A 14,804-nucleotide genomic window follows, 5' to 3' on the forward strand; every position below is an offset into this window, starting at 1 on the left:
GTAACTGGGAAAAATTCCTATGTAGAGACGTTGATGAATAATTATACAGGCCTGTTGAATGAGAGAATCCATGTGTGTGTGTTGAAGTTATGATCCGTATATATGATCGTTTATTTGTCTCCTTGAAGTTAGTAGTAGAAGTGTGCGTCACAATATAGGAAGATAAGAGTTTATTTATGTACCGTATTGCAGCGGTAGTCGGGTTAGGGTTAGGGTTAGATGTATTTGGTCTTAGTCGAACTCCGGATGGGTTGTATGACGTCCCAAGAGACTAGTTTGAGAGTGGTCCGTGCCACATGCTGTTGTCAGTCCAAGGCCCGGGAAGAGAGAGAGAGAGAGAGAGAGAGAGAGAGAGTTGCTGTAATTTAACCTTTATGCATTTCGTCACGTGTTCTGCTCACTAGAGAGATGACGTCTGATTGGGCAAGCAAGAAAGAAAGTTGACAGCTACAACCAATTAGCAATGCTGTTATAAAATATACATATTCAAATTCTTAAGCCGCGAGTGAATCTGCTCCTGCTGCTACAACAATGGATTTATCAACGTTAGATAAGCACACCTTCTCGTCTAGTGGCACATTTTTTAACCACATCAAGAAAGGACATTTCCAAAATTATCAAAATAATATACTTGTGGTAACACAACATGGCAACAACAACAAAAAATATGTAGAGAAAATATGGTATAGGGTCATAGGCTAAGTGTATTAGAATTTGGGGGGAATTTTTGACACCCCTAACACAAAACTGCGAGTAAAATATAAAAAACTTGTAATTTCTCTTTTTAAAGTGGGTTGTTTATTTTCTTTATTGAATATACTTCCAAAATAAACTATTAAAGTTGTTAAAAAAATAATAGAAATATTATTTTTTATTTTTTAAAAGACAGTGTTTACAAAGTGCTGGCGCGCGTTCATGCAGCCATTTTTTTTTTTTTTACGAATGAAATCAATTGAATTTTACGAGTTAAATTTTTTTCAATTTTTAAACTTTAAAGATCTATCAAAATTTTTCTATTGATTTAATTTTTACGATATTTTCAGGGTCAATGTGAAAGTTTATGCTGTTTCCAATAAACTAAATATAATATTTTAGACAAACGTTTTTTTTTAATTCATCTCCATTTTGGAATATCTATTAAAATTTAAATGATTAATTTACTCACCAAAGTTTTATATATCACAAATTGAAGATAAAAGATCAAAAAAATAAAATATTCTAATTTAAAACAAACAAAAAATAAAGAAGTGCTTTTTGGAAATTTACCTGTAAAGTCCAAAGTGTAAAACCCTTTTATTTTTTTAAACCATGTTGATTTTTTTAATTGAAAACTCATGTTATGCTTAGATTGCCAAGTAAATATCGGACGCTGACGATATATTTTTCTATTTCATTCAATGTTTTCTTTTAAAAAAATCAATCGATAAAGAAGAAATAAAATATATTAATCAAAAACTCATGTATTTCATTAAGAGAATAAAAAATCCGTAGAGTGGGGTTTTTTAAAGCGGCAAAAACTGATAAGTGAATGTGTTCATTCTTCATCTATGGTGGCCCAAAACTACTAATTTTGGTTTACAGAACGCAATAGAAAGAGACATTAATTGTGGCGCTTCGAAGCCACCGGAATATATACTCCGGAAAATCAGACATTTATCTCCCTTTATTTGAACAGTGAAAAACATCTGAGTTCGCGTTTTTTGGAATCCTTGTTCAAAAAAGTATTTTATTTAAAAAGGACATGGAATATATGTATAAATATGGATAAATTCTTTACAATGAGCAATGGAAGTACCCATTGAATAGTATTTTTATGGGTAAGTGATTTTTTGGAATTTATATACATTTTTATATTCGAAGTAAGTAAAATTTCGTTGATTTTCTTTAAATCTTTTTAAAGAAAACCGATTAAAAAAACAAATATTGCATAATTTGCTATTAAACCTGTTATTTTTTTAAATTTGTTCTTTGCTCCTTTAATTGAATAAAAAAATAGTGTTTGAATTACATTTTTTAAGTAGTTATAAGCTTCGAAATATAGTAAGTTGAATTATTCAAGTTCTTATCACGCATTTTTAATGGCGACTTCTGATACACCTAGTGGTAGCCACCTCCAAAAGTCACCCCAGAATTACCCCCTATATGTAAAACGATGTAACTTTGTTATAAATTAATATTATCAATATAATTTTTTTACTATTTAAAAGAAGAAGGGCAAAATAAACTAGTAATAATTAAAAAAAAAAATTTCATCGTACAAAAATAATGAAATTGTGAGACGAAAATCATAATTGGCGCTTTAGAATAACGTTTCCATGTAGTAAGCATTTCGAACGTGAAACCCTACCCGTGTTTAATAAATCTAGCAAAAATCAACTAATGGTCAGATTTTCGTAAAATTTTCGATACTTATCCATTTTAGAATGAATTTACATATAAAATGCAGTTTCTGTAAAATATACAGGAGGAAATATTTTTTTAGTACGTACCCCCCCCCCTATTTATTTTTTTCGAAATTTGAACAAAATATATTTAAATCTATCGAAATTTCTATTTATCATGAAACATAAAGGTTCAAATAAGTAAAATATATATATTTTTTTAAATTTAAATACAAGTATTGAATAAAAATTTACCTTGAAGTTGCAATTCAAAAATGATATGAATTTAATATTATTATGTTTTTAAATAGCGTTTTATCGAATTATAATCAGTTGAATTGCCAAGAAAAAGAAACCTCGTAAACATTAATTAATGTTTAAAAGATTAAAACGATTAAAATTCCATTATTTCAAAATGTTCCGTTACAACATAGATTTTTAATTAATTGTATTCATATTGTTTTAAATATTAAGTTTATATATAAACATGGCTCTTGTCAGCTATTTTATCTCCAGATTAAAACCGATTTAAAAATATTATTGCAAAATATTAAGCATTTTGTAGGTCCCCCCTCATATTTTGTTTGTCTCTTTTTACCGAACAAAATTTGGAAGCCGTAGTTAACCAAACGAACATTCAGTAAAACCGTATTTCAATTGTCTGTATTTTGGAGATGAGGTGTTTTCTTTTATTGAGATTGTCGGACTGACTTCCTCAGGTTGTTTCTATGCAGTATCTCAATAAACCGTATTTCATATTTAATATACAAATGTTTATAATATTATTTATCATTTAACTGTGTAAACCTTAAAACCTAACAAAATTACAACAAAGATTAATTATTAATTGCAGTTTGAAGAAGATAAACAAAAAAAAACATTAAGTCGCTTCTGCTTTTCCATAGTTTGTATAGTTAACACGTCGTACGTCAACGAATCGTGCTTTCTTTTTTTCACATTGTTTTGGAAATACCTAAGACGCAGCTAAAATTGTTTGTTATTTTTTTGTAGAATTTCTATTCATATTTCTAACATGGACTACTACTAGTACTATTACTACTGATGATCATGATGATGATGATCAGTAGGTGGTGGTGGTTATTTACTTGTTTTTAACTTTTGTATGATTTGGGTCTGCATTATCTTTTCAGGATAAAACCAGGGTTGTCAGCCCAATTATAGATGTCATCAATACAGACAATTTTGAATATGTTGCAGCAGCCTCGGATATCAAGGGAGGTAAGAGATAAATTCACAAATATATTTTAGGCAGTTCCTATTACTCTGCATGGAGAATGATTTAGCAAATATACTAATGTTATAAGGATCATGAAGTTCACTAGATATTGACAAATCACTGACAAATAATAGATTATTCAACTTTTTCAAGCAGATTGGGTTTCCAACCGTTTTACAATGAGACATCAATCAAAGATAGAGTTTATGAATATTGGACATCTGCTTTGAAATTAGCTAAGAATATTTATTTTCATTTTTTGCTATCTTTTCATGTGTGTTCATTCAACACCAAAATTTTGTATGTCGTCTGGACATTATATACTTCCTCTTATTTGCATATATGTCCAAATATTTTCTTTAATCATATGTACAAAACGTTGTTGGATTTTATTTATTGAGCCACTTTTTCTTTTTCTTTTTTATGCCTACAAAGATGTATGCCATTTCATTCTAAAAGCAAAGCATAATTTATGCTTGAACGGACAATCCATAGTCATGTGTTCGAGCCATATCACAACTTCCTAATGTGGGAGTGAAGAGTTCTCCCACCTCCGCTAAATATGACTAACCAAAAGTAAAATGATAGGTCTAAATATTAAAATAATGAAATCGATTGGAAATACAGTTCTTTTTAACGTAGTCTAAACAGAATTAGATATTTTCTTGGCAATGTCAACAAGCAGAATTAAATGGTTATGATGTATTAAAGAAAACTATTCCAATCAACTAAATATGGATACTTCTGGTTTTACTTTATGCCTACACCAGTGGCGAGGCAAAGGCGGGGCAGGGGCGGTGACGGCACGTTCCAAGGGGCGGCATTTTGAGAGGGTAAAAAAAAATGAAAGCTAACAAAAATCTGAAATTTTATGCCGAAAAGGTTGTAAAACGTTTTAGAAATATCGGAATCAGAAAAATGTGTCCCTATTTAATGAGCGGCCATCGTTAAGGGCGGCATTTTGAGGGGTTAAAAATAGAAAATAGAAAAAATAAATAAAAGCTAACAAAAAAAATCAGAATTTTTTATTGAAAAGGTTGTAAAAAATCGGAATATTTGGAGGTATTGAATCAGAAGAATGTGTCCCTATTTTACGAGAGGCCCATGTCAGGAGGGCGGCATTTTAAGGGGGTAAAAATAGAAAATAGAAAAAATAAATAAAAATAAATAAAAGCTAACAAAATATCTTAAATTTTATACGCAATTTTTTTTAAATCAGAACTTTTGGAGATATTGGAATCAGAAAAATGTGTCCCTATTGTATGAGCGGCACATGTCAGTAGGGCAACATTTTGAGATGATAAAATAAAAAATAAATAAAAGCTAACAAAAAATTGAAATTTTATACCGAAGAGGTTGTAAAAAAATCGGAACTTTTGGAGGTATTGGAATCGGAAAAATGTGTCCCTAATTTACGATTCCAAAACCGATTGTTTTAAATTTTTAATTAAATTTTTCAGTATTGGTACTAATGATAAATATTTATTGTTTTTACATTATTACTAAAACTAAAATGATAATAACATGAAAATACGATGTAAATTTATTTATTTGTACAACAAAGTTTTTTAAAAGTTGCATAAATTCTCTAGGTAACCTTTCAAAGAAAGCAGTTAATTTACATGTTCCAAAAAATGTTGAAAAATTGAACAAAACATTTTTGTCAAGAAAAATACTTTCAAACATCACTGATAATTAAATGATACAACGGAAAATAAGCAACAGAAAATTACGTAATTTTGGAATTGTAGAAACATTAAGCAAGTACAGAATAAAAATCAATTGTAAACAGATTTTATGATCGTCATATCAGGGGATATTATTTTAAATGGGAACTAAGCGCTGCACTTCAAATACTATTTAAGTGTCTTTCTATTAGATAGTTTAAATAATGCAGAATTTCTTTGAAGTTTCGAACAATCACGGAGTTATTGATTTTTTTCAAACTATTAACAAAATTTTATAATCACTGGCGTATTTATGATTAAACCGAAATTTATTATGATGAATTAATTCTGGTAATAGGATTTTAATTTTTTAAATTTTTTTATTAATATAATAATTGTAAAAGATAATACAAGAAAAATCTCCTTAGAACGCGTACTTAAATCGGCTTACTTGCTTTCAAACAAGAGTAAATTTTTAAAAATGTGTATATTTCTGTGAGAGTCGCTTGAATCCTATTTAAAACTATATCGTCTTTAAGAATGGTCTTAAACTCTATCTTCAATTGACATTTATTCCGTAGATGCTTAATTTTCATCCCTTTCCAAAATCAGTTCCCCGGTGTCTAATTTTCCTAAATTTAATTAAAATAAAAATATAAAAAGTGATTTTTAATGTTTTTGATTCATTTAGGATTTTATCTGTTTTAGCTTTAATTAGCTGGTGGGTTTTGTCCGGTGTCCTATATATATATATATATATATATATATATATATATATATATATATATATATATATATATATATATATATGTGTGTGTGTGTGTGTGTGTGTGTATACATGTATATATATGTCTGTGTGTGCCTGTGTCTGTGTCTGTGTATGCATATACTACTTAAGGGATGATTCCAAATTTTTTACCGATTCTGTCTTAAATTCCTGATTCGATACGATTCCCGATTCCGATTCTTTTAAATTTCTAAATATTTAATTAGTGATTTTTTTTCTTTTTTCTTTCGAATTACTCTAAAACCTTCTTATGTCTCCATATATTTTCTCAAACAAAAAATGCACTTAGTGTATGTGTGGGAGGGACATATATTAAATATACGGGGGGGGTCTAAATTTTCTCGAATGCTTTCCTTTTAATTGATTGAAAATAATAGAAACAGCTAAAGATACATTTTTTTTAAAACAAAGCCCATTTACGTTTGTAATTAGTTAGCAAAATGCTATTTGAATATTTTATACACAATTGAAAATAATTAACGATTGTTATGCAAAATAAAACGGTATATGAACAGTATAGTTAACAAAGTCCCCTCTCCATTTTAAACATGAGTTTCTAAATAACATAGTTACTTTATAGTAAACAATTCTTAACTTAAGAACGGATGTGAATGTATTCTTAACTATTCTATACGTTCTCTCTACCAAAAAAATGTTCATGTGTTTATCTTAATCATAAATATTTGTCCAGTTATTACTACTGATAATGTCATAAATATGTGTGGTGGATTGATTTGTTTTAATGCAAAAAAAAAAAAGAAAAAACGAAACAAAAAAACAAAATACAGATAATTATAATAGAAATACTTTTTACTAATATTGTGAGAATTTTAGACGAACAGCCTTGGCTAAAAATGATATTTTCCTTTTGTTTAATTCGACTTTCATTTTGTTTTATGAGATTGTATATGGACACCTTGAGAATCTTGCCGGAAAAAGTACAAACAATTATTTTTAAATTAAAACTTTCGTACAATTAATTTAACCTAAAATGATGAATAATCATCATTTCCAGGTTACTCTAACATTGTAGAAATGTTCACTAACCCGAAATCTGACTAGTAAGGTTGTAAAACTATGCGTAATCGCTTAGCCCCCCCCCCAACAAAAAAGCTTAGAGAATTTATTTCCATGAAGAAAATAATAATTTTTCGTTAGTGTTCTAAAATGCTACAATGTCTCTGAAATTAAAAATCATTTTACGTCCAATTAATATTGCTCAAGCGTTTCTCAACTGCAAGGATTTAGAGATCCGACTTGTTGAAGGAAACATAGTTGACGAAGTAGAGCAACATCTTATTGAGAAGGAAACTAAGAAGTGGCGGGAAATTCTAGCTAGATTGCTGGACATCATCAGGTTTCTCGCCAAGCAGAATCTGACACCACAAGATCACCGGGAAGACATCCATAATGATGAAAGAGATCAAGAAAACAAAGGGATTTTTTTTAGAATTGGTAAATTTATTTCTAACCGCTGTAGATGTAGTACTTACCAAGAAAACAAACGCTCTCGTGTTTGTGCCTTGTATAGGCATGCGCGACAACAAAACTTGGGTTTTTATAAGCGGAAGTCTCGAGGTTGTCAAGAATCTCCGGGCGCATGTGCAAGAGGAGGGATTGAGAGAGTGGTATAAAAGGCAGGTCGAGTGAGAAGGTTGTTGTTGTTGTTGTTGTTGTTGTTGTTATTGGACGTTACAGTGACGCATGCATTAGAAGTTGATTAAGAAGTTGTTTTTTTATGTCAAGTCGCGCACATCGGTGAAGGTGAAGGTCATATAAGTCGTGCACCACGGTGAAGGTGAAGGTCATAAGCTATTTTGGCGATTTCGTTTTGTCTCTTTTCCTGGACAAATATGGCTGGGGCAAAGTTTGATTTAAAACTGATACCCGAATTCGACGGATCCACTTCTATTGTCGACTGGGTCGAAAGGGTTGAGCTGACCTGCAACCTCTGTGAAGTAAAGGGGGTGCATACCGTGATTCCCCTGAGATTGGTTGGAGGCGCCCTAAGTGTATATCAGCAACTTAGTGCCATGGAGAAGGCTAATGTTACCTCTATAAAAAATGCTTTATACAAGGCATTCGCCATGGATCCCTATGAAACATTTGCCTCTAGGAAGCTCATACCAGGAGCTGAAGAAACTTGCAGTTCTATTTGGCAATGGAGTGTCAGAGCAGACACTGGCATATGCGTTTGTGGCCGGCCTTCCCACCCATGTTAAGCAACTGTTGAGGGCTTCCACCAGCGTATCTGTAACGCCCATAGAACATTTGTTGGAACGCGCTCGAGCCATTATCAGAGATGAGGAGGACCTGAGGGAACTGGTTGTAATGATGGCAGAGGCAGCCAAGACTAATGCTGAAAAGAGTCCCAGTTTGAGACCCACGACCAATGGGAGATGTTTCTGCTGCGGCCAGCGAGGCCATTTCACAAGAAGTTGTACTAACAAGGGGCGGGGGCGCCCGCGCTGTTTCCAATGTGGTAGTTATTGACATTTATCCCAAAATTGTGCGGGCAATGCATCAGGGGGCAGGATGTCAGCGCCGCCCTGTTCCCCGGACAAGATTTAATTGAGGCGCAACTGACAATAAAGGTGTACATGGACCAAGTGCCTTGTTCAGCTCTTCTCGACTCCGGGTGCTCACACACCATCATGAGTGCCAAGTTGTGTCGAAACTGGACAAAGCAAAACATCAAAGTAACCACAATAGGTGGCAATACGCAAGCTTGCTGTGGAGACGGAACTGTCAAAGTCCACACAGACTCTGGTGTGGCCGCAGACATTAATGTGCTGGTGATGCGAGGGGATTTGCTGGGATTCGATGTACTGTTGGGATATGATGCTATTAAGGCACTGGGGGGGGAGTTCTTATCGGAAGAGATGGGACTGTGCGGTTTTTGAAAACCCCAGTGTGTGCTGCAGTTCACATTGATCGGCCTGCTTTTAAGGTGGACTACAACCATCACCAAAAAGCATGGACTGCATCGTGGAAGTGGACAGAAGGAAGGGCGTCAACCGAACTCAAGAATAGCATTGCAGAGTACTCGATACCCGACAAGGCCCGTAATGAATACGAGAAGGAGCTTGAGGCATGGATCCAGGATGGATGGCTGATCCCCTACCCCAACAAGCTGGGACCACCCAAGGGTCTGATTCCCTTAATGGCGGTAGTCCAGCATAACAAATCAAAAGTTCGTCCGGTGCTGGACTATCGTGAACTCAATAAATACATTGAGACATACGCTGCCAATGCTGACGTGTGCACCAGCAAGCTGAGAGAATGGCGCCAGAAGGGCTCCAATGTGTCTATAGTAGACTTGCGGAAGGCTTATTTGCAGGTGTGAGTGGATGAGACATTGTGGCCGTTCCAGACAGTGTGGTTCCGGGGTCAGAGATACTGCCTTACTCGACTTGGCTTTGGGCTGAATATGGCACCGCAAATCATGAAGACCATTGTAAATGCAGTGTTGTCCCAGGAAAAGACCACTGAGGACGCAACATCGGCCTATATTGACGATGTGTACGTCAATGAAGATATACAATCTGCGTCGCACATCAGAGAAAAGTTAGCTCAATTCGGGTTGGAGTGCAAGGATCCCAAACGTCTGAGGGATGGAGCACGGGTATTAGGATTGGACGTCTGCGGGAAAGACGGTACCTTACGATGGAGGCGTGGCAGTGAGATTCCAAACATCTCTGATGTTATTACGTGGCGGACTATTTTTTCCTTGTGTGGGAAACTTATTGGTCACTTTCCAGCGTGTGGCTGGCTCCGAGCAGCTGTGGGCGTCATCAAACGCAGGGCAAGTTTAGTAACTACGGGTTGGGATGATGTATCTGATGATGCTCTTCTAACTCTGATGACGACGGAAACCCTAGAGAGAGTTAACAAGGAGGACCCTGCCCGTGGAGAATAGTGTGTCGATGGGGACACTGTGAATGTGTGGGTTGACGCTAGTTCTTTGGCATTGGGAGTGATATTGGAGCAACGTGGAAATGTAATTGAAGACGTGTGCTGGCTGCGACCCGTGAATGATGCTCAACACATCAACCTGGCGGAACTGGATGCTGTTGTGAAGGGTTTAAATCTGGCACTGCAATGGCAGTCAAAGAAGTTGCACTTGTACACGGATTTCCTCTGCGTCTATCACTGGGTGTCTGACACTCTTTAGGGACGAATGAGAGTCCGCACTAAGGCAGCCAGTGAGATGTTAATCCGGCGGAGGCTTAACACCCTGAAGAGTCTGGTATCGGAGTATGACCTGTCAGTGAGTGTAATGCTCGTGGCATCACACTGTAATCGTGCAGACCAACTAACCCATGTGCCTCACAAATGGTATGAAGCTGTGAAGACAGGCATGGAGTTCGCTGCTCGATCTTGCGCAGTTGGCGCGATTAGCTCATGCCAAATACAAAGAATTCATGTGCAGAGTGGACATCCAGATATCAAAAGAACTCTGTATTTTGCGAGGCATGTGGACCCGGCTGTGACAAGGGCAGATGTTAGGCAGATCATCAAGCACTGCGAGGCATGCCAGTCTATCGATCCTGCACCTGAGCAATGGCAGAAGGGGCTATTGGAGGTTGAGCATGTGTGGCAACGAGTAGCGATGGATATTACCCATTTCAGTGGTAAGCCCTTTCTAACCCTTATCGACTGTGGACCCACTCGTTTTGCAGTGTGGCGGCAAATGACAAGGCAGGACTCAGCGAATGTTGTCCGCCAACTGTCATCTATCTTTTCTGAGCGAGGTGCGCCGGAAGAGATATTGACAGACAACGATGCTGCTTTTTGTAGCCACCAAGTTCGGCAGTTGTAAAATGAGTGGGGTGTCCGACTACGACTGCGATGTGCTCATGTGTCATCAGGGAATGGCATTGCTGAGAGGAGCCATCGCAGCATCAAGAGAATTGCTGCCAGAAAGCAATGCACCATTACGGAGGCCACGTATTGGTATAGCATCACACCAAAGGATGGGAAGTCACTAACAACAGCACCGACCAATGCAATATACACATACCGTGTTAGAATAAAGGGCATTGACACTGTCCAACCAATCGACGAGGAGAGTCATGACAAATACAAGGTAGGGGATCCAGTTTGGGTAAGACCCCCTGGAAACTGGTGCACCACCAAGTTCAAGCGAGGACGAATATCTGGAGTGGTCAGCCAGCAGTCGGTCCTTGTTGATGGAACCCCATGCTATGTGTGCGATCTTCGCCCAGATAGTGAAGTACATCCCACAACTACAGAGAGCAATGAATCATCAGATTATGAACTGCTGATAAGTGAGGTCACCGAGCAAGAGAGTGGTAGTTGTAGTTCGTCTGATCAGGCAGGATCAGAACCAGAACCAGAACCACACCCAGAACCAGAACCTGAATCCGAGATTGTAAATACCACCCTTCGCAGAAGCCAGTGAACTAAGAGGCCACCCCCGGAGTGCACTCTATGTGATCATCAGATCAGAGGGGAGTCTAGTACTTACCAACAAAACAAACGCCCACGTATTTGTGCCTTGTGTAGGCATGCGCGATAACAAAACTTGGGTTCTTATAAGCGGAAGTCTCGAGGTTGTCAAGAATCTCTGGGCGCATGCGCAAGAGGAGGGATTGAGAGAGTGGTATAAAAGGCAGGTCGAGTGAGAAGGTTGTTGTCATTGGACGTTACAGTGACGTTACAGTGACGCGAAGTTGTTTTTTTGTGTCAAGTCGCACACCTTGGTGAAGGTGAAGGTCATATAAGTCATGCACCTCGGTGAAGGTGAAAGTCATATATTACTTTGTGCTCCATGAACATTTGGTGAAAGGTAACCTGGGAAAGAAAATCTCTACCTCTTATCTGTCACCAGAAATTCAAAATGAATTTGTGAGCATTTTGGCAAAGCAGGCGAGAAATACAATCATCGATCAGATCAAAGAAAGCAAATATTTTTGCATAATTTTTTATAGCACTCCTGATGTATCTCACAAGGACCAGATGAGTGAAGTGTTGCGCTACGTACAAATTGACGAAAATAAAGTGACAGTGGAGGAGTCATTTCTCCGCTTCACCAAAACAAAAGGACATTTCTAAACTGGAGAATGATGGGATTCAGATTGATGACTGTATTGGACAGGCATTTGACAATGCTGCTATTATGGCAGGCCACCGATCGGATGTGCAGAAATGAATCAAACAATTCATTAAATCTAGCTTCTGTTTACTCTGTTACATGTTTTTGGGGCCGGTTATTCTCGTTCTTTTCTGCATCTACACATCGCTGGGACATCTTGATTCAGTCGACCGATCTAGGTATCAAGCGGACTATGGAAACTAGATGGAGTAGTCGAGCAGATGCTGTAAATGTTGTGGTAAAGAAATTATTGGAAGTCGTCATTGCTCTGGTACAGCTCACAGAAAAAGGAGAAAATGCAACCACAAGATCAGATGCATCTTTAATTCTCAACTCGGTATTGTCGTTTCCGTTTCTTTTATTTCTGAGCTTTTGGAAAACTTTTCCCCCAGAAATCAATGATGCCCAGAAGTATCTTCAAGAAAAGGGGCTGAATCTGCAACAAAGTTCTGTTAGGCTGACGGCGTTGAGAGATTGCCTTCTTCAGAATAGAGAAAAGATGGTGGACACTGCAATAGACGAGTCAAAAAAAAAACAAACAAACTCTGCTCTGAAATGGGATAAGCTTGAAGCATTGTATCTGCAAAAAGAAACAAATGAGGAGGTGAACCATTGACTGATGCAGCACTGGGGTTTGATACTGAGTTGAGACGGAAAATGCTGGCTGTCATTGACAGGTTGGCTGAATCTTGAAGATTTCAACAAGTTCACAATCTTGCAAGTAAATACGCTTTTCTTACACCGTCACATCTGCTTGATGATAATTATGATTGTCAGCTTGGTGAAGTTGATGAAGATATAGAAAAAGATAAATTCTTTACCGAAAGGAAGAGGTTATGGTATTTTGTGAAAGCTTCAGGAAAAGACAATACCAATGGACCTCTTGAACTTTTGAACTTTATACAGAGATACCACTTTAATATTGTGACCTAGCTGCGCATTTTCCTTACCCGAGCTATTAGCATTGCCAGCTCTGAGCACTCTTTCTCGAAACTGAAACTCATAAAAAATTTCTTTCGATGAAAAATGAGCCAGACAAGCTTACAGACTTGGCAATCCTCTCCATAGAGGGGGAACTTGTCGATAGAGTGAATTTTGATAAAGTTATTGATAACTTTGCCGAGAAAAAAATGCGAAAAGTATGTTTGTAAATTTTCAACCGACTTGATGCCTTGCGATAGTTCTCTCACAAAAAATAAATTTATAGACTTATTTTCAATTCATAAATACATTTATTTAAAAGAAATTTTAAATTATTTTCATAAAGATTGAAACATTATAAACAACAACAAATTTCTTAAATTTTGCGCTTAAACCGAACGATTAAACATACGGATTTCAAAAAGCACGGACACAAGACGTTTTTTCTCTTAGGGATGCTCGACCTCTTTATAATAAGATTATGAAGAAAAAAAAAGAAAACAACATTGGACTATCCTCTCCATGGTACAGCCATGTTTTTTTGTGAAAATTCGGAAATAACAACAATAAGAAAGTAAATAAAAATGATTTTATCATTTCTTAAACTTTTCATGTTTTCAAATGTTCTCATTTAAATTTATAAATCAAAATTTCAAATATTCTCATGTAAATTTATAAATAAATGTTTTCTAAAATGTGTGACTTTTCCATTTCGATTACTCACAAGGATTTCAAAAAGCGTCGATACAAGACGCTTTTTTCTCTTCAAGAGGCTCGACCTCTTAATAATACCATTATGACGAAAAAGAAAAGAAAACTACATCGGACTATCCTTTCTTTGATACAGCCATGTTATTTGGCGAAAATTAGGATTCTAACAACAACAAAAAAGTAAATAAAAATGATTTTATCATTTCATAACATTTCAGTTGTCCAAATGTTCTCATTCAAATTTATTATTATATTTGTTTGTGTAGCCAATTAATTTAATTTAACATTTTTTTTTATAATTTGAATTATACCTTTTTGTTTTGAAAAAAATATTTGATTTCTTTTGTTTCGTATTAACGTTTTCATAATTCCTTTCAGATTAATGCTTGCATACTTATTATTCAAATTATTGAAAAGAAATTGTTAAATTAAATTAAAATTAAAAAAGGCGGAATTGTGTAAACATTAATCTGAAGGGAATTGTGTGAATATTAGTTCAATGAAAATAAATATTTTGATGAATTTAAAGAAAAAAAAAGAAAGAAATATTTTTGGAAATTTTGAAGGTTTTAACAGGTTGTCATATGCCAGTAGTAGGCGGGGGGCGGCAAAACAGGTAATCATATGCAAGCAGAGGGGGGGGCAAAACAGGTAGTCATATGCCATCGGGGGGAGGGGGGTCAAAATAGGTAATTATATGCCAGCGAGTTGGGGAGGGGCAAAATAAGTAATTATATGCCAGCGGTGAGGGCGGCAAATTTTCCGACTGCCCCGGGCGGCAAAAACTGATGCTACGCCACTGGTCTACACGTGTGTGTGTGTGTGTGTGTGTGTGTGTGTGTGTGTGTGTGTGTGTGTGTGTGCGTTCGTGAGTGCGTGCGTGTGTGCATAAAGGACATAGCAGAGACCATAAAACAATATTTGGATAATGCCTATGCTTATATCTAAATGTTATTACAAAAACGATAATACCTCTATGTGC

The 14,804-nt window shown here is 36.0% G+C and overlaps 1 protein-coding gene across 1 annotated transcript in view; it reads left to right on the plus strand.

Moving 5' to 3' along the window:
• LOC145296840 (polypeptide N-acetylgalactosaminyltransferase-like) overlaps positions 1-14,804 on the plus strand; it is a 1,498,391-nt gene that overhangs the window by 1,214,860 nt on the left and 268,727 nt on the right. Inside the window, exon 7 of the mRNA XM_080142960.1 lies at positions 3,533-3,620. Within this exon, the coding sequence (XP_079999086.1) occupies positions 3,533-3,620 (88 nt within the window). The remainder of the gene's footprint in view (positions 1-3,532; positions 3,621-14,804) is intronic.

This window comes from Euprymna scolopes, chromosome 17, assembly GCF_053919585.1.
Source record: "Euprymna scolopes isolate OS-2025 chromosome 17, ASM5391958v1, whole genome shotgun sequence".
Lineage (NCBI taxonomy): Eukaryota > Metazoa > Mollusca > Cephalopoda > Sepiida > Sepiolidae > Euprymna > Euprymna scolopes.